Genomic DNA, 18,478 nt, shown 5'->3' on the forward strand with positions numbered 1-18,478 from the left:
CCCCTTTCCCATCCCTCACCCTCCGCTGCCCCCTAGTGCCCATTATACAGTACAGCCGCCCCTTCCCCATCCCTCACCCTCCGCTGCCCCCTAGTGCCCATTATACAGTACAGCCGCCCCTTCCCCATCCCTCACCCTCCGCTGCCCCCTAGTGTCCATTATACAGTACAGCTGCCCCTTCCCCATCCCTCATCCTCCGCTGCCCCCTAGTGCCCATTATACTGTACAGCCGCCCCTTCCCCACCCCTCACCCTCCGCTGCCCCCTAGTGCCCATTATACAGTACAGCTGCCCCTTCCCCATCCCTTACTGCTCTCTCTGCTCCACAGCGTATAGAGGGGTCGCTGTTTCCCAGCAGGCTGCACTACTTTGGCCAGGCTGTCAGTGGCGGGACAGACCTGACGAGGGACGGACTGCCGGACATCGCGGTGGGGGCACAAGGGCAGGTCCTGCTGCTGAGGTGAGTTACTCTGTCATTGCACTGCTCCACATGGCAATCACAGACAGCACCAGGACAAGGTGTGTGTGTATCTGTGTGACTGCTGCCCCCTGCTGGAAAATGGCACAATGACAGCCCTGCTGCTCCCTTCTCTGCCCCCCAGCATCGCCTCTAGCAGAGCTGCGTGTCCATAACCAACCTCCCTGGGGTGCTGTGAGCACATCCAGGCTGGGTGGGAGGCTCAGGGGAAGGAGGGGGCCTGGCTCCATTGCAAAGAGCAGCTGGGTGATGGTTCTGTTCCCGCCATGGCAGGTCCCGGCCGGTGCTCAGAGTCGGGGTCTCCATTAGCTTCCAGCCCCCCACGATCCCCACCTCAGCCTTCAACTGCCAGGAGCAGGAGCAGCTCAACACGGAGGCCAGCAGGGCAGAGGTCTGCTTCACCGTCACTAAGAGCACCATGGACAGCCTAGGTCAGACCAAACCCATCCCCCGCTCCCCTCCCTCCCTGAGCCAGCCAGTCCACTGCCCTGGGGATCGATCAGAACCAGCGCCCCCTAGAGGGGAAAGGCCCCATGTCCCATTTCCCCTTGAGGTTCCCGCTCTCAGTCTCTCTCTGTCCCTCGTTTCCCCTCCCCGTAGGCGACAGGATCTCCAGCACCATCCAGTACAGCCTGGCCCTGGACCCCGGGCGGATGAAGATCCGAGCCGCCTTCGACGCCACCGGCCCCGTCCTGAGCAGGGACCTGCGGCTCGGCATCGAGACAAGATGTGAGACGTACCGGATAACGTTACCTGTGAGTGGGGGGGGATCCTAATTCCTTCCCCTCCTGGTGTGTCTCCTCCTCCAACCCTGCCTCTTTCTCCCAAATCACCCAGAGAACAAACTTCTCTCTGGGTCCCACCCAGCCCCTGCCCCCCTTTCCCTTCAGGTGCCTGACGTGTCTTTCTGTCTCCCCAGCTCTGCCCTGAGGACAGCCTGACCCCCATCACCCTGCGCCTCAACTACACCCTGACGGGGGAGCCCATCGCTGCCGCCGGCCGCCTCAGACCCATCCTGAGTGAGGACTCCACCGTGATGACTGCAGGCTCGGTAAGGCTGCCAGGGCCAGGCAATGGTGTTTGTGACAGTGTTAAAGATGTAGCGGATGTGGGTTTGATTGCAGTGCTGGAGTAGCCTGTATTGCTGTTCTGTGGTGATGGGTAAAATTGTAATGTGGCTGACAGCGTTGGGTGAGGTTGAATTGGTTGTGTTATTGGTGATGTTGTTGGATAGTACTGCAGTGGTTTTGGTGATAATGTAAGCTGAGGTTGAAGTAGTTGTGTTAGTGATGTCGATTCAGATTGTAGCGATCTTGGTGACAGTATGGTTTGAGGTTATAGTCATTATGGTATGGGTGATGTTGGTTCAGACTGTAATGGTCTTGGTGGCAGTATTGGTTCAGGTTGTTGTGGCTTTGTTGCTTGTGCTGGTGCAGACTGTATTTGTGGTCGTGAGTGTGTTGAGATTGTAGTTGTATTGGTGACAGTGTTGGTTGAGGTCATAATGGTTGTGTTAGTTACTGTATTGGTACAGAATATACTGATGGGTGACAGTGGTTGTAGTGGTGTTGGTGACAGTGTAGTTTGTGATTGTTGTGTGTGACTATTTTTCAGACTCTATTGACACTCTATTATGGTTGAGATTGTAATTCTGTTAGTTACCATGTTAGTTGTAGTTACAGTGGCTGTGCTGGTAACTGTTGTTTCAGACTATATTAGTAGTGGTGGTTGGTGAGATTGTAATGGTGTTGGTTACATTGTTAGCTGAGGTTGTAGTGGTCATGTCATTTTACAGTGTTAGTTGACATTTTAATGTCAACCAACACTGGGAGAGGGGTAGCTCAGTGGTTTGAGCATTGGCTTGCTAAACCCAGGGTTGTGAGTTCAATTCTTTAGGGGGCCACTTAGGGATCTGGGGCAAAAACAGTACTTGGTCCTGCTAGTAAAGGCAGGGGGCTGGACTCAATGACCTTTCAAGGTCCCTTCCAGTTCTAGGAGATAGGATATCTCCATTAATCAAGGTAGTGGTGGAGGTGATGGTTGAGACTGTAGTGGAAGTGCTAGCATTGGCAGAGGTTGTTGCATCTATATTGCTGGTGGTGGTGTTAGTTCAGACTGTGTTGATGTTGATGCTGGTGGTGGCTGAGATTGTAGGGCACTTGTTGACAGTGTTGGTTGAGGCATAGTGGTTCTGTTGCTGGTGGAGCTGTCCGCTCAGACTGTTTTGGTGCTGGTGGTGGGTTGAGAATGCAATGGTGCAGGTAACAGTGTACGGGCAAATGCAGCCGTTGTGTTCTTGGTGATGCTGTTTCAGACTGTATTGCTGGTGGTGGTGATGATTAAAATTATCTGATGGGTGACAATGCTGGGCTGGCTGAGTTTTGCTCCAGTCCCCTCCTAACCATCCTTCCCTCCCTTTCCTGGGATCTCTCCCTAGCTCCCGTTTGAGAAGGACTGCGGCAGTGACCGAGTCTGCACTGATGAACTACAAATTTCCTTCAATTTCTCAGGGTAAGTCCTCCCCGCTGCCTTCCGTCCCAGATAACGTCCACCAGGGACCCATCTGGCTTGATCAGGCCTCAGATCTGCACCACCCAGCTGGAGACCTGCCCATATTTCCTTGTGGCATCTGACTGGGCACCGATATAGGAAGCTGTCAGCACTGGGGTCCCCAGCTGGGCACTTTTATAAGACGCTCGCATCACTGCCCCAGTGCGGCATTAGGGGCTATGTGGAGTTCCCATCTGGGCACTGTTATAGGGAGCTCACAGCACTGGTTTCCTCTGCTGGGCACTGCCTTGAGGAAGCTTGCAGCGATGCTGGGGCACTGCCTTCCCTGAGGAAGCTCACCCCTTTCTCTCCCCCTTAGCTTGAGCACCCTGGTGGTGGGGATCACCCCCGAACTCAACACCACCGTCTCCATCCAGAACCGCGGGGAGAATTCCTACAGCACCACAGTGCAGTTCTTCTACCCGGCCGCATTGTCCTACCGCCGGGTCCTGCTGCTCCAGGTACCATCAATCCCCCCAAGCACTGCAGACATGGGGTGCAGGGAGCAGGCAGGGGGCTCAGCAGGGGGCGCTGTGCTGCAGGGAGCAGGCAGGGGGCTTGGCAGGGGCGCTGTCGGCTGCATTTCTCACTGGCTCGTCCCCTGTGTTCAGTCTAACAGGAGGGCCATGGCCGTTAGGTGCAGCTCAGCCATGGGCTCCGAGGAGCAGACTCAGAGGAACAGCACCTGCCACATCAACCACCCCATCTTCTGGAGTGGGGCTGAGGTAGGGTTGCCCCCCATGACCCGGTGGCCTGACACTGCCCATCCCCTGCTTTCTCTAGCAGTTCCCCAGCCCCTGAGCCTGGCTCCCTCTCACCCCGTATGTGTTTTCCAGGCCACTTTCATCGCCACCTTTGATGTCTCCCCCAAAGCCGATCTGGGGGACAGTCTGCAGATCGCAGCCCAAACCAGCAGGTGAGGGGGGCGTGCAGGCCACAGAGGGCAGTGTGGGAGGCAGTGCGGAGGGGTAGCTGTGTAGGGCTGTGCAGTGGGGTGCATGGTTTAGTCCATTGATGGCAATGATATGTGGCGCCTGGTGCAGACTGCAGGTTAGTGCAGTGACGTATGGTCCAGTGAAATGCAGTCAGGTGTATTGCAGTGCTGTATGCTGCAGTGCAATACAGTGATCCAGGCGGCATTGCAGTGATGTATGGTGCAATGGCAGTTCCAATGTGAAATGCAATGGTGTGTGTGTGGGGGGGCAGTGGCATGCAGTGCAGTGATGCCAGTCACAGTGCCATTGAGTGGAGGGCACAGCAGCTCAGTAGCCTAGGATGCAGTGCAGCACAGTGATGTGTGGCAGTGCTGATTGACAGATGCTATAAAGCCAGGCAGAGCAGTGTGATGCAGCCCAATGCATGATGCACCATGCTGGCTAGTACGCTGCCCCAGGGCAGACAGCCGTGGTGAAATGGTTAAGGGCAGTGATGCATGCTAAGAGGCATTGTGCAATGCTGTATGCTCAGGGAAGGGCTGTGTGGCACAGTACAGTTACCTGTACTCCAGGGTGGTGCAGTGATCTATACCCAAAGCAGTGGAGTATGGTGCAGTACAGTGATGTAAACTGGAGGGTGATGCAGTGTTGTATAATCCACAGCACTGGCATATGGTGCATGAATTATGGTACAGCACACTGATGTATACTGCAAGGTGGTGCAGTGGGGTATAAACCAGAGCAGTGGCATACGGTGCTCCGCAGCAGAGTACAGTGAAGGGCAGTGACATATGGCGCAGTGCTGCAATGTAGGCTGCACCGTGGTGCAGTGATGTATAACCCAGACCAGTGGTGTATGGTGCAGTGATGTATGGTGCAGTGCAATGGAATATGGTGTTCTGCAGTGACATATATTGCAGTGCAGTACAGTGGTGTATAACCCAGAGTTGTGGTGTACGGTGCAATACAGTGACTTAGGGTACAGGGCACGGGTATTTCATGCAGGGCAGTGCTGTGTGGCACAGCGATATATGGAACAGAGCAGAAGTATGGTTCTTTGCAGTGCAGTCCAATACTGTGGAGAGCAGTGGACTCTGGTGCGTTCTCTCTGCAAAGTTAATTGGCTGTTTCTCTTCACATCTCTCTCCTTTGCCTTCCCCTCCCTCCAGTGACAATGGCGGCCCCATCACTGAGTGCATGATTTACCGGGCGGAGCTGCCGGTCAAGTACGGCATCTTCATCATCCTCACCAGGTAGGTCAGTGCGGAGACAGAGGGGACAGGTTGGAGAGCGCCCCCTGCTGAGCCCCCTGCTCCCTGCAGCACAGCGCCCCCTTCTGGACATGACACCCCACTGTCACTCTTCATTACACTCACCCACTCCTGTCTCTCTTGTTCCTTCCAACCTTTTCCTCCCCCAGCCTCGAGGAGTCGACCAAGTACGTCAACTTCTCCGCCAAGGAGGCAGGGACAAGTGTGCCAGTGACACATCGGTATGAGGTGAGGCCAATGGCACAGAGTGTGATGGGGGCAATGGGGAAATGGGGGAGGGCTCAGAAGAGGGGGATAGAGTAGAATTGCTTGAGTGGGGTCTGAGGGTTAGAGCAGAGAGGGGTGGGGGTGGCCTGGGAACCAGGACTCCTGGGTTCTTTCCCCAGCTCAGGGATGGGAGTGAGGTCCGTGGGTTAAATAGGAGGTTGGGGATCAGAGCTCCTGGGTCTCTTCCTGCAGTGCCCTATGGCGAGTCTGTTTCTTTCAGGTCAAGAACCTGCGGCAGCGAAGCGTCCCCATCTCGGTCACGTTCCAGTTCCCCGTGGAGCTGAGCGGGGTCCGGGTGTGGGACGCCTCTGAGGTCGTCCCCTCCAAGGTACCTGCCTCTCCCTGCCCTTGTGTGTGTGTGAGATGGGCCCAGTGACACCTGCTGTGCCCTACAGCGCCCCCTGCCGGGACAGGCTGCTTAGGGGGGGATAGGCCACATGTTCCCCCACCCCACTGTAGCCAGCCAATCCCCTGTCCTAGGGCCGGATTAGAGCCGGTGCCCCGTAGAGGGGAAAGGCCCCATGTCCCCTTCCCGCTCCCGTTAATACCGTGTGTCTCTCCCTCCCCAGCCCGAGCTGGCTCAGTGCATCAGTGAGGCTGAAACGCCCGGTTTGAAGGACTTTGTGAAGCAGATGAGTGAGCGCCCCCTGCTGGTGAGTACAGGCTGGTGTAGATCCCACCAGCCCCTTCCCCTCCGCACTAACACAGACAGCGAGTCGGGGGCTGGGCTGGGGGAGGGATCCCTGCTATAGACAGACCCAGACCCTCATGGCCATGCTGAGCCCGTGTACACCCCCTGACTCACCCAGCGATATCCTTCCACCTCCAGAACTGCTCCGTGGCCACCTGTAAGAAGATCCGGTGCAGAATCGCCTCCCTGGAAATGCAGCAGCCGCTGGAGTTCATGATCAAAGGGAACGTTGGCTTCCAGTGGGTCTCCCAGGTACGAGAGCTGCCTCTGCCTCCCAGCACCGGGCGAAAGATGCTTCCCATGTGAACTGCCCCTGAGCCCCTCCCCACAGGTGGCTGCATTTCAGTGCTGGGCAAGGGATCCCTGTGTGAACGGCCTGTAAATTGCTCTGGGTTCCTCTGGGACGATGCTCCGGGCTGGTTTGTGTCATTTCTGGTCAGGGACGGTGAATTTCTCTGTTCCAGACTCAGCAGCAGAAAGTGAGTCTGGTGAGCGAGGGCCGGATTGAATACGAGGAGAAGAAATACACCCAGAAGGAGGGATTCGTCCAGCGCCAGGTACCAGAGTGACTGCGCCCGGGATAGAGAGAGCATCGGCTAGTGGTTAGAGCTGGGAGCCAGGACACCTGGGTCCTGTTCCTGCTCTGGGAGGAAGTGAAGTCTGGTGTGTTAGAGCAGGGGCAAGTGATGGTGCCAGAACTCCTGGGTCCCCATCTCACGGCTCCTCTCCCCCAGGTGCAGACAGTGGTGGAGCGCTCCGAGGTCTATAATTACCTGCCCATCATCCTGGGCAGCAGCGTGGGGGGCCTGGTCCTGCTGGCTCTCATCACCGCAGCCCTCTACAAGGTGAGTGGGCAGGGCTTGGACCCCTTCCCCCACAGCCCATCACCCTGGGGGCGGGGCCTCTGGCCCTCCCAGCTGGGTGGGGGTGGAGAGAGGGTCCCACACCCCATCCCTCTGACCCACAATGTGAGTCTGTCCATCTGGCTCTCACCATCTCTCCCCTCTGTCTCCTACCAGCTCAACTTCTTCAAGCGCCAGTACAAGGAGATGACTGAGGACGCAAGGGATGGTGTTGGAGCCAGGCTGGGCCAGAACGACTCTGCCAATGTCTGCCTCAACCCCGACATCCCCAAACAATAGCCCCCTCCCCTTCCCCGCCCCGCCCCGCCCTGGGATGCTCTGGATCTGCCCTCCCCAACATCCGCCCCCCATGGACCGCTCTAGATCTGCACCCTGATGACCTACTTGCACTCAGAACATCGCCCTATAACAACCATGTGGGGCTGGGAGTCTGGTCTCGTGAGTTCTCTCCCCAGCTCTGGGAGGGGAGTGGGGTCTAGTGGTTAGAGCGGGGGAGGCTGGGAGCCAGGACTCTGGGGTTCTATCCCGAGCGGATGAGAGTTCTGGGCTATGCTAGATTAGGGGAATAATATGGGACGTGAAGCCTCTCGCGAAGCGATGGACGCTAAGGAGCTCAATGTGTTTGGTTTATTAAAAAGAAGACAGGTGCGATTGCTGTGTATTGTTGTGACCAAGCGGGAATTTTTCATATTTTGGATGACTATTGTGTGTGCCTCAGTTTCACCTATGTGGTGCATGGTTAACTGGGTGTGTGTGTGGGGGGAACGGTTTTTACTCTTTGCAGGTGTGACTGATGCCTGGCCTGGCCCCCATGTCCATGGAGAGCCTGAGGAGACAATGGTCACTCCAATTGCCCAGACATTTCACACCTAGCAACTGACGACCAGGGATGGCCAAACCCTCTGCAGGAAGCCAGCCGGGTGGGACCAGCTGGAGGACAAAGGGCTGGGGAGGGGCCAGGTGAGGTTGTTAAGTGTGGGCTGCTGGAGGCAGGAGGAGAAGCTTCCGGCCTGGGACCAAAGAGGGTTCAGAGGGCGAGTCTGGACCGACCCAGATGGACTGTGCTGTAACTTTCTGCTCTCTGTGCTAACCACGGGGTTTCTAAGCTGCGTTCCAGACAGCTAAGAACCCTCCTGCTTCTACAGAGCTGGCTGAGAGTCACTGCGGCTGCTGAGGGTGGGGGTGCCTTGCTCCCTTTGGGGGTACACCTCTCCCTCCGGTGTCCAGCTCAGGCCGACTCGCCGCAGGGAGCTCACGGTTTGAAGCGGGGCTGCTACAGGCTCCACAGTTTAGTCCCAGGAGGCAGGGGAGCCAACGGGCTCCCCCCAGTGAGAGAGTGTGACCTGAAGGGGGCTGACGCACTGAAGGGCTCCTCCCAGGGACTGTTCCAGAGCCGCACAAGAGCACCGGGCTGTGTGGATCTGTGACAATTATTATCTCCCCAGGGAGACAAGGCCGGGTACCGCAGGGCTCTCTACTCTCGCAGAGAAAAGCAGAACAAGAACCGACGGCTGGAAGCTGAAACCAGACAAGCGCCTACCGGAAATGAGGCTCCCGTTTTCCCCAGTGAAGGTGATTACCCCTTCGGACAAATTCCCAAGAGAAGCGGTGGATTCTCCATCTCTCGCTGGCTTCAGATCCAGACTGGAGGGGGCTTTGGCCAAACGCATTGGTCCATACAGGGAGACCGGGTGAAATCCTCCGGCCTGTTCTCTACAGCAGGTCAGACTGGAGCCCGTCGTCCAGCCGGAACAGCGACGAAGCCATGAAAACAATCCTCTGAAGAAATGTCCCCAAGGGTGGCTGATCCTCAAAGTGTCCACTGCAGGGTTCTCGCGCCTTCCTGGTGGCGGGCAGTGTCAGAGGCAGGGTGGGCCGCTAGGTCTGATCCAGCGAGACAGGGAGGTTCGGCTTGATGGGGCACGGGCCAGAGGTCTGAGAGCAAAGAGGGAGGAGGCTGTGGATTTCCGTGGTTCTACCCCCCTGCGCGCTGGAGAATTAGAGGATTAAAACCAATGAGCTCGAGCGGTGCTGTAAGGGGGCTGTCACAGCGCAGTGACCTTCCTGTCCCAGCAGCCTGGACACCTGGGTCCCCGAGCCCCATATATGTGTGCATCTGCAGCCCCGGGGATCACTGGCCGGCCGTGAGCAGGGCGCCAGCCAGGCACAGGGGAGACGCAGCCAGAGGCAGCCCCCAGGAGGGAGAGAAACAGCAGCAGAGGCAGGAAATCGGTGCCAAGAGGAAACGGTTGCAGGGACTCGTACCCTCAAGCTTTGAGGCCAGAAGGGACCATCGTGATCATCTTGTCTGGTCTCCTGCACATCGCAGGCCTCAGGGCCTCGCCCATCCACTCCTGCAATAGACCCAGAACCTCCGCCTGAGTCACCGAAGTCCTCAAATCGTCAAGTTACCGAGAATCCCCCTTTTGCACTAGTTTAAACCTGCAAGTGCCCCATGCTGCAGAAGGAGATGGTGAGGGGATTGGAGCTGACCCACAGGTGGGACAGGAGAACCCTCCTCCCCAAGCCAGCTCCGAGGCGACAATGGGGGTGGGCAGGGGTCTGTGCAGCTGAGCCCTGTGGGGGCCTGAGGAAACAGAAGTGATGGGGGCTGGGGCCAGAATTAATTGCTCAGCAGAGGTGTGGGCAGACATGGGGGTGACAGCTCCTGCAGCGGGATCCAAAATCAGGATGCCCAGGAGTGGGGTCTAGTGGGTTAGAGTAGGGGGGTGGATAGAGCTGGGCGTCAGGACTCCTGGGTTCCATGCCCAGCTCTGGGAGGGGAGTGGGGTCTAGTGGGTTAGAGCAGGGAGGTGGATAGGGCTGGGCGTCAGGACTCCTGGGTTCCATGCCCAGCTCTGGGAGGGGAGTGGGGTCTAGTGGGTTAGAGCAGGGGGTGGATAGGGCTGGGCGTCAGGACTCCTGGGTTCCATGCCCAGCCCTGACATTATCTTGTCATGTGACCTTGTCCACGTTCTCTCTTCCAGTCTCTGTGCCTCCATTTCTGTCTCTGGAGTAACAAGCCCTCCCTCGCTGCGAGACACCTCTCTTAGCTAATGGGACACAGTACAGACCCCAAAGCTTAACTGTCCCTTGACCTGACAGCTCCACTTTGGACATTGGTTTTTTCAGTCACTGCTGTAAAGTGGTTTGAGCCCTGTTCCGTTTGTACCTGGCTTCTTCACCCCCGTTTCAGTCTTATTAAATGGGGTAATTAAAAAAAAAAAGAATCAACAGAACGCTGGCCCTGGGGATCAAAAATCGGGGGGGGGGGTGTTAACCCTTTCTATCTGATATTCGATCTTTGTGCTCAGAGCTGTGCAGTGAATCTGAAAATCAAGCAAGGTGATAATTCCTCCTATTAGGAGAATGAAGGGTTAAATCCCCCGCTCTTCTGTGCTGGGAGCAGAAGCTGTAACAGCACAAGGAGTTTCCTGTCCCCCCCCCCCCCTCTCTGCCCCTCTCGGGGATCAGAGCCAGAACCACAGCTGGGCCCCCCACCTCCTAACCAGCTCTAGGATAGCATGGGAGGGAGGATCTGTGCAGCTGAGCTCAGCTGGGTACCCCTAACGCAGCCAGACCCCCTCCCCCCCTTTCCACCTGATGCCACCATGAGCTGGTTGAGTGAATGATTGAGCTGCAGGATGTTTATACAGGGATACTTCCACGGGCACTTAGATACAGCCACCCCTAGGGTGGGGCAGAGGGACTCTTTATGCAGGGATCCCTTGCCTGGTGCTGAGATGCAGCCATCTCTGGGGTAGGGCAAACTGGTGTCTAACAGCAACACTGCAAAAGACTTTAGGGCAGCAAGTGAAGAGGATCTCCATATGCAAGTGAAACCGTCATGGGAGATTTCAGGAGACAGAATGGGATTGCTGGAGCTGGGATTTGGCCATTTATCCCCTCCTGAGCCCACAGCAGCCAGACAGGTTCCCAGGCGGCCGTCCGGTCCCACCCAGGCTCTTGGTTCGTAGCGGGTGCCCAGACCCTGCTTGCCATGGGGACGTTCTAGTTCCCAGCTGGAGGGATCAGTGTCACCCCTGGAGGATGAACCCATTTTCCCTCCCAGCGCTCTGCGCTCACCCAGCCCGGCCCCCGGCGCCCCCATTTCAGGGGTAGCAATCAGTGTGGCAAAGTGCAGTCTCACACATGTCCCAGCCCTGGGGGCACAGAGGGGATCCCTGATCCAGGGGTTCCCACCCTGTGTCTCTTTCCAAGATGTTGAATGGGCCAGAATATAAATAAATCTCCTGGGAGACAGATCCACTCAGGTTTATTGTCACTAGGCCGGGGGAGCCGAGGGCGGGTGGCTCAGTGATGACCCCTTGCTTCTTCGTAGCCTGTGGGCAGGGGGTTGGTGTGGGGGTTGTGGAAGAGGCTGTGGTTCCCATCACCCCAGGGGAATGGCTGCAAAGAAAAAGAGGGGGTCAGGAGAGAGGGTGTCTCTGCACCTTGGCTTTCTCAGGACTGGCTGCGCTGAGGCCAGAAAACTCAGTGCACCTCTGAGCTCTCATTGCTATGGCTCAAACCCACAGGCCTGGTAGCCGGCCCCCTACCTGACAGCTAGGGTTGCCAACTGTCTAATCACACAAACCCAACCACCCTTGCCCCGTCCCCGTCCCATCCCTTCTCTGAGGTCCCACCCGCTCACTCCATCCCCCCCTCCCTCCGTCGCTCGCTCTCCCCCACCCTCACTCACTTTCACCGGGCTGAGGCAGGGGGTTAGAGTGCAGGAGGGGATGCGGGCTCTGGGCTGGGGTCGAGGGATTCACAGTGTGGGCGGGGACTCCGGGCTGAGCCTGGGGCAGGGGATTGGGGTGCAGGAGGGGGTGTGGGGTGCAAGCTCTGTGACGTTATCTGATTACAATATGACCCTATAGCGCATTGTTTCAACCACTGTTATATATTTGCAGCAAATCTCGTACGAAGGTTGTTGAGGGAGGTGTCTAGGAAAAGGTTATGTTTTGCTGGTTAGGATTATGCTGTCCGTATGCATGTATCATTTTTGTATGTGACGTTATAAGTATTGGAATATCCACCCACTTTATGGGGATTGTCTGCCCCATTCTTTGCAGTTCACCCTCACTGAGTGACCACCGCTATCCCCCACTGGGACACCGGTCACAGCCAGATCTGCCACGTAAGGTTCTGCAAAAATATTATAATTTGCCAGATAGGATAATCTTGTTTATCTGTTTGTATCACCTTTGTACTATAAGTTATAGATACATATGTACAGTAACTCCTCATTTAACTGCTTTGTCCACTGCTTGCAGAAAGAGCAGCCCGTTGGAGCGAGCTGGTGGGGGCTTGGAACCAGGGTAGACCGGCAGCCCCCCTATCCATGGGCGGCGAGTTCTATGGGCCCGTGGTGCCTGGGCACCAGTCATATTCCGGGCCCGGCTTCAGCAATGTTTGAGGCTGGGTCTCTCCCTCAGCCCCGCCTTCTGCCCCAGGGCACTCCCACCATGCGCTTTCCCCGGGCGATTTAAAACGGTCCAGGGCCCCCACCCCCACACCAGCAGCTCAGCAGAGCTGAGCGACTTCCTGCCTGCTCGCTCTATGTGGCTGCCAGCTCCTTCCTGCGGCCTCGGGGCAGGGTGGGTCTGTGTCTACAAGCGCTGCTCCCGGGAGCCTCCTGCTTGCTGGGGGCAGGTCCAGCTCTAGGTTTTTTGCTGCCCCAAAGCAAAAAAACCACAAACCTCACCAGAATGCAGCCCCTAGAATTGTGGACCCCAAGCACATGCTTGGTTTACTGGTGCCTAAAGCCGGTCCTGGCTGGCGGGGAGGGGGCTGTCAGGGTGTCCCCTCCCCCCCATCTCCACAGAGCAGGGCGGGGACACCACAGGGCTCAGGACAGAGGAATTTGCTGGCAGCAGCTGCTGTCTCAACTTGCTGATCTACTTGAAAAAGCAATGTACGTAGAGTGGGGCCAGCGTACTTAAAGGGGCAATTTGCGTCTCTCTCTCACACACAGGGTGTGTGTCTCTGTCTCTCTCTGCCATGCTCTCTCCCCTCCCTTGTAGAGTGTGAGGCTACATTAACAACAATGTCTTAACCCTTGAGGGCTCAGTCGAGTGCTAGTTCATCATTTAGCAATAAGGCATTCCCTGGGAAATATCCCACCCTCTGACTTCACCACCTCAACCAAGCTTCACAATCATCATTGCCGTGTACAGTAGTACATTGTTTGTTTAAAACTTATATTGTGTGTGTGTGTGTGTGTATATATAGATATAGATATAGATATAGTCTTTTGTCTGGCAAAAAGAATGTCCCTGGAACCTAACTCCTTCTATTTACATTAATTCTTATGAGGAAATTGGATTCGCTTAACATCGTTTCACTTAAAGTAGCATTTTTCAGGAACATAACTACAATGTTAAGTGAGGAGTTACAGTATGTCTGTATTTCAAACTTGTGCTATGCTTCTGGGTGACACCCCAGACAGTTTGGCATCAGCACTGCCTAGCCTGCTTGATAGCCCATTAAGGACCATCAACTAGACAACTGACCCATTGAGAGAAGGCAGCTACACCTTATAACTCAGCAAGGCATGCAGGGACATGCCTATGGACAGAACTCGGGTGCAGGAGGGGGTTCAGCGCTGGGGCAGAGGATTGGGGTGCGGGAAGAGGTGAGGGGTGTGGGCTCTGGCTGGGCAGCGCTTACCTCGGTTGGTGCCCGGTTGGCGGCGCAGTGGGGCTAAGGCAGGTTCTTTGCCTGCCCTGGCTCCATGCTGCTCCTGGAAGCAGCTGGCACATCCCTATGGCCCCTGCGGGGGGCAGGGGTCTCTGCACGCTGCCCTCGCCTGCAGGCACTGCCCCCGCAGCTCCCATTGGCCACAGTTCCTGGCCAATGGGAGCTGCGGAGTTGGCGCTCGGGGTGGGGGCAGCACGCGGAGACCCCCTGCTCCCCCTAAGAGGCCACAGGGATGTGCCAGCTGCTTCCGGAAGCCGCACGGGGCCAGGGCAGGCAGGGAAGCTGCCTCAGTCCCCTGTGCCACCAGACTTTTAGCAGCCTAAAATCTCCCAGTTTGGCTTGAGTAGCCTCCAGGAGATAGAGCCGGATTCCGGGAGACTCCCAGCCAAACCGGGAGGGTTGGCAACCCTTCTGACAGTCCAGCTCAGAGCCTCAGGCCCATCTATCCTGCCCAGTAGCCTGCCCTCTCCCTGACAGCCCAGAACAGCCTCGTGGGCCCACCTAGCCCAGTATCCCGTCCCCAGTGTCCTGCCCTGGAGCCGCCCCATGGGCCTGTGTAACCCAATTCCTTGTACCTTGGTGCGAATGCGCAGGTGGTGGTAGGGCACGAACTCCTCAGGCTTGTAGGGGTGATTCTCCATCTGCAGCCAGGCGTTCAGCATGCAGATAGCCACGCCAGGCAGCGCCACCACAAATGACAGGATCTTCCATGTCCTGGCTGCAGAGACAGTCACTGCACAGTGCATGACCCCTACACTGCCCTGGGGCACTGGGGTCAGCACTGACTGCCCGGGGAGAGAGTCCCCATCCCGCTCCCTTAGGGTGACCAGATGTTCCGATTTTATAGGGACAGGCCTTATTTTGGCGGTTTTTTTTTATATAAGCTCCTATTACCCCCACCCCCGTGCCAATTTTTTACACTTGTCATCTGGTCACTCTACGCTCCCTGCAGCACAGTGCCCCCTAGTGCTACATTGGGGTCAGCACTGACTGAGGGGAGAATGTCCCATTCTGATCTCCCCCCATAGTGCAGCGCCCCCTAGTGCTGCACTGAGGACATCACTGACTGCCCAGGGAAAGCATCCCCTACTGAACCTCCCGTCCTGCTCCCTGAAGCACAGCGCCCCCTAGTGCTGCACTGGGGCCAGCACTGACAGAGGGGAGAGTGTCCCATTCTGAGCCAACCCCATAGCCCAGCACCCCCTCGTGCTGCATTGGGGCTGGCATTGACAGAAGGGAGAATGCCCCCTACTGAGCCCCTCCCCATAGCACAGCACCCCCTTGTGCTGCACTGGGGCCACCACTGACAGAAAGGAGAATGCCCCCTACTGAGTCCCCCTGTCGCCCCCCCATAGCACAGCATTCCCTCGCGCTGCATTGGGGCTGGCATTAACAGAGGGGAGAGCACCCCCTACTGAGCCCCCCTGTTCCCCCCATAGCACAGCACCCCCTCGCGCTGCATTGGGGCTGGTATTGACAGAGGGGAGAGCGCCCCCTACTGAGCTCCCCTCTTCCCCCCATAGCACAGCACCCCCTTGCGCTGCATTGGGGCTGGCATTGACAGAGGGGAGAGCGCCCCGTATTGAGACCCTGCCATGCTCCCCCATAGCACAGTGCCCCCTCGCCGTTCCCAAACGGAAGCAGCAGAGGTCAATTTCAAAGTCACGCTCTGCCTGCAGCCTCCCCCTCCTCCTGGTGGGTAAATATAGCCCAGGCCTGACGCTCTGGCATCGCTCCAAGGCCCATTCCAACAGCAGCGCCAGCCAGGGCACAGCCCACCTGTCAGGGGAATAAATAACCCTCCTCAGCCACCTCCCAGCCCAGTTAGTGGGGGCCCGCTTCATCTTGGTGAGTCAGGGTGCCCTGCTGGTGCCGAGAGATGGGTTTGGAGCCCGCTCCTAAGGCACCCAACGCTTGACCGTGGGGAGACACTTATGGGACATTCCCGCCTGGCCCATGTTGCCCTGAAGCTGGCTGGGCTGGGGGGACCCTGCTGAATTTGGCTGCACAGGGATTACAGGGGGGGGTGGTTAGGCTAGAGGGAGGCTGGCTTGCAGTTATACTCCTATGCAGAACTTGGCAGATGTCCTCCACTGCTGGACCCCACTAAACCCTTTTGCCCTGGCTGTTCCTGTGACCAGATCAGCATCAACCAGGGACTAATGATCTCCCACTCCCAGAGCAGGGCAGCCCTGGGGCAAGGTTCCCCCCCTTTTCATCCCCACTCCACCCTCACTCATCTCTCACCTCCTGTCCCGTCCCCGTGGTGACCCCCGGCGCTGGCCGACGCCGTGGCTAAACTTCGCCCCTTGGACACCAGCGGGGTCAATCTCTGCCACAGGCTCATGTTGGGAGGAAGCAAGGGAGGGAAAACCAGCCAGCAAAGTCTAAAACGAACACTCAGCAGTGACCTCCTTCCCTTCACCTTCTGCTCTCCTCTGGTGGCTGGTCAGGGGCTTCCCACAGTTCTCCCGCCCCTGCCCCCCCATCCCCAGAGCTCATCTGACCCAGCGTGGCCAATGAGGCAGAGGCCAGCAGGATAAACATGCCCAGCTGGGGCTCCGTCCAAAATACTCTTCTCCCATCACGTGCCCGGGACAAGGTCTCTCTGAGCCTGGCATGGTGCCCAGCAGCCCTCTTGGATTCCTAGGGGCTGTAGTGGAGAGAGAGAGAGAGAGAGATCCTGGAGCACTGGGCAATATCTGAGGCCTGAACCATGTATTGAAGTAGCGGCTTATAAGTTTGTTATTTAGTACAGGAATTTGGTAGAGTTGTTGTTAGTGTTTTAGGTATTAGCTATTTACATAAATATATTTCCTGGCTCGAACAGATACACCCCAATCTCCTACAAGTTAAGACAGCTTGACAGAATAACGGCTAGGGATACAGTGCATTGGGGACATAACCTTGTATAAGAATCACATCTGTCCCGCATGATTTGATTCTCATAAGCGGTTGATGCTTACAAGCAGGGTAGAAGGAGTGATGTTGTCCCAGTGGTTCTGATCACTAGATCCGGTTGATTCTTATAAATGGAGTGAGTGCCCTGTATCAGGAACAAGGGGAGGTAACAAACAGATGTCAATATGTATGGTGGAGTGTGAGTTGTGTATTCCGGTTGTTTGTCTCAGTGTATAAATGTCAGGGTATTTTCTAATCCCTTTGTGCAGGCTAGACAACAGCAAAAACTTCCGCTGCTCCTAGGCACTCATGCACCAGTATACCTGTGACCACGGACACTAGGGTTACCATAAGTCCTCTTTTTCCCAGACATGTCCGGCTTTTCGGCAGTCAAACCCCTGTCCGGGGGCAATTGCCAAAAAGCCGAACATGTCCGGGAAAATGGCGGCTCTGCTCCTCCCCGACTCTTCGGCTCTGTTTAAGAGCCGGGCTGCCTGAGCGCTACCGGCTTCGGGCAGCCCCCGTGCCTCCGGACCCTGCGCCGCCGGAGCCCAGGAGGGGAAGTGCCCGGCTGGGGGCGCAGGGTCCGGAGGCATAGGGGCTGCCCAAAGCCTGAGCACTACCGGCTTCACGGTTTGCCGGGCAGCCTCCAGACCCTGCACCCCCTGCTGGGCGCTTCCCCTCCCGGGCACCAGCTGCGCTGGGGAAGCGCCGGCTGGGGGCGCAGGGTCTGGGGGCTGCCCGGCAAACCCTGAAGCCGGTAGCACTGGGGCAGCCCTTTCCCCGTGGCTGGGAGTGGGAGGGAGGAGGGGGAGGAGTTAGGGCGGGGAAGGGGCGGAGTTGGGGCGGGGCTAGGGTGGGGGAATGGGCGGGGCCAGGGCCCGTGGAGGGTCCTCTTTTTTTATTTATGAGATATGGTAACCCTAACAGACACTGGGACTGTGCCTAGGGGAGAAGAAACCTGGCCGACTGCCTTTGTCACCGAACCGTGCGTGTGGGCTTTCTTTATAAGGATCATCGAGGTCTACAGCATTAGCAGGCTGCCTGATCTGCTGCTCCAAGGACAGAAGCTCTGAGCAACCAAAACAGCGTTACTATGGCAACAACCTTCCCATCTTCAGCAACTTAACTACGCTGGTTGTACTACCCAGGTCTGCTGTACCAGCTATCGGCCTGGAGCTGGGAACAGCACACGGAAAGAACACACACACGCAAGCCAGCTGGGAACAGGGGCTATACTGAGGATAGACTGAATGAAGATTAATGGTAATAGAGGGTTGGCTGTCCTAGGGTTGGGAAAGGAACCCAGGAGTCCTGATGCCTGGCCTGCATTGCGCTAACCCGGGGGTTCCCAAACATTTCCCTGCGGCCTACCTGTGCAGCGGTGCTAGGCACTGGAGCCCGCTATTCATACCCTTGAGGAAAATCATAGTTTATATGGATGTAATAATCAAAATGAAGAACACTGTCAATAGACAATGCACACGTTTCGTTCTCATTTTAATGTCAACACTTGTCATGCTGGAAATCCCTAGCGGCCGGCACTCAACGAAATGCTTCAGGATCGGTGAAACCCAACCGTTTCACTCAAACCGCACTTTGCAACAAACGCTGGGAGCAAAAGGTGGCGTTCAAACAGGGAAAACAGAGGTTTGTGTAAAACTGAACAATAAGCCACACAATTGTGTTAACAAACTTTTTTAGAAAACCCACATAGCGTTACTAGATGCGTTTAAAACAAAATAGTTGTGCAACTTTGAACAATTTGTGCCCCTTGTCTTGCAGCATCCAGCTATCCAGGCTTTCAGGGGAGTAGCC

At 56.7% G+C, this 18,478-nt stretch overlaps 2 protein-coding genes across 3 annotated transcripts in view; one reads left to right on the plus strand and one right to left on the minus strand.

Annotated features, from left to right (window-relative positions):
• The window catches only part of LOC101933870 (uncharacterized), a 99,031-nt gene extending 87,575 nt beyond the window's left edge, over positions 1-11,456 (plus strand). The window contains exons 45-60 of the mRNA XM_065591000.1: positions 329-459; positions 751-908; positions 1,078-1,232; positions 1,397-1,528; positions 2,915-2,988; positions 3,347-3,488; positions 3,639-3,752; positions 3,864-3,943; positions 5,132-5,215; positions 5,383-5,461; positions 5,721-5,828; positions 6,070-6,153; positions 6,330-6,443; positions 6,656-6,748; positions 6,926-7,036; positions 7,211-11,456. Coding sequence (XP_065447072.1) covers positions 329-459; positions 751-908; positions 1,078-1,232; positions 1,397-1,528; positions 2,915-2,988; positions 3,347-3,488; positions 3,639-3,752; positions 3,864-3,943; positions 5,132-5,215; positions 5,383-5,461; positions 5,721-5,828; positions 6,070-6,153; positions 6,330-6,443; positions 6,656-6,748; positions 6,926-7,036; positions 7,211-7,333 — 1,782 coding nt within the window. The 3' untranslated portion in view covers positions 7,334-11,456. The remainder of the gene's footprint in view (positions 1-328; positions 460-750; positions 909-1,077; positions 1,233-1,396; positions 1,529-2,914; positions 2,989-3,346; positions 3,489-3,638; positions 3,753-3,863; positions 3,944-5,131; positions 5,216-5,382; positions 5,462-5,720; positions 5,829-6,069; positions 6,154-6,329; positions 6,444-6,655; positions 6,749-6,925; positions 7,037-7,210) is intronic.
• On the minus strand, positions 11,314-16,232 carry LOC101933053 (cytochrome c oxidase subunit 6A2, mitochondrial). 2 transcript variants are annotated; one of them, XM_005313765.5, is made up of 3 exons: positions 16,007-16,232; positions 14,335-14,492; positions 11,314-11,464 (listed from the first exon to the last, which is right to left on the minus strand). In XM_005313765.5, exons 1-3 carry the CDS (start codon positions 16,104-16,106, stop codon positions 11,369-11,371), a joined length of 354 nt encoding a protein of 117 aa, XP_005313822.2. In that variant the 5' UTR covers positions 16,107-16,232; the 3' UTR covers positions 11,314-11,368. The 2 variants fall into 2 exon arrangements, with proteins under 2 accessions (XP_005313822.2, XP_005313823.2); XM_005313766.5 differs by having other exon boundaries at positions 14,335-14,477; positions 16,007-16,228.
• Between the last annotated feature and the right edge of the window lie 2,246 nt (positions 16,233-18,478).

The sequence above is a fragment of the Chrysemys picta genome, chromosome 4 (genome assembly GCF_011386835.1).
Source record: "Chrysemys picta bellii isolate R12L10 chromosome 4, ASM1138683v2, whole genome shotgun sequence".
Lineage (NCBI taxonomy): Eukaryota > Metazoa > Chordata > Testudines > Emydidae > Chrysemys > Chrysemys picta.

Bases quoted from the DNA above. Each gene is read 5' to 3' on its own strand.
- LOC101933053 (XM_005313765.5), bottom strand. From the start codon at position 16,106: ATGAGCCTGTGGCAGAGATTGACCCCGCTGGTGTCCAAGGGGCGAAGT. The intron at 14,493-16,006 runs GTGAGAGATGAG...TGCACTGTGCAG, and splicing joins CCACGGGGACGGGACAGGAG to TGACTGTCTCTGCAGCCAGG. The intron at 11,465-14,334 runs GTACAAGGAATT...TTTTCTTTGCAG, and splicing joins ACCTGCGCATTCGCACCAAG to CCATTCCCCTGGGGTGATGG.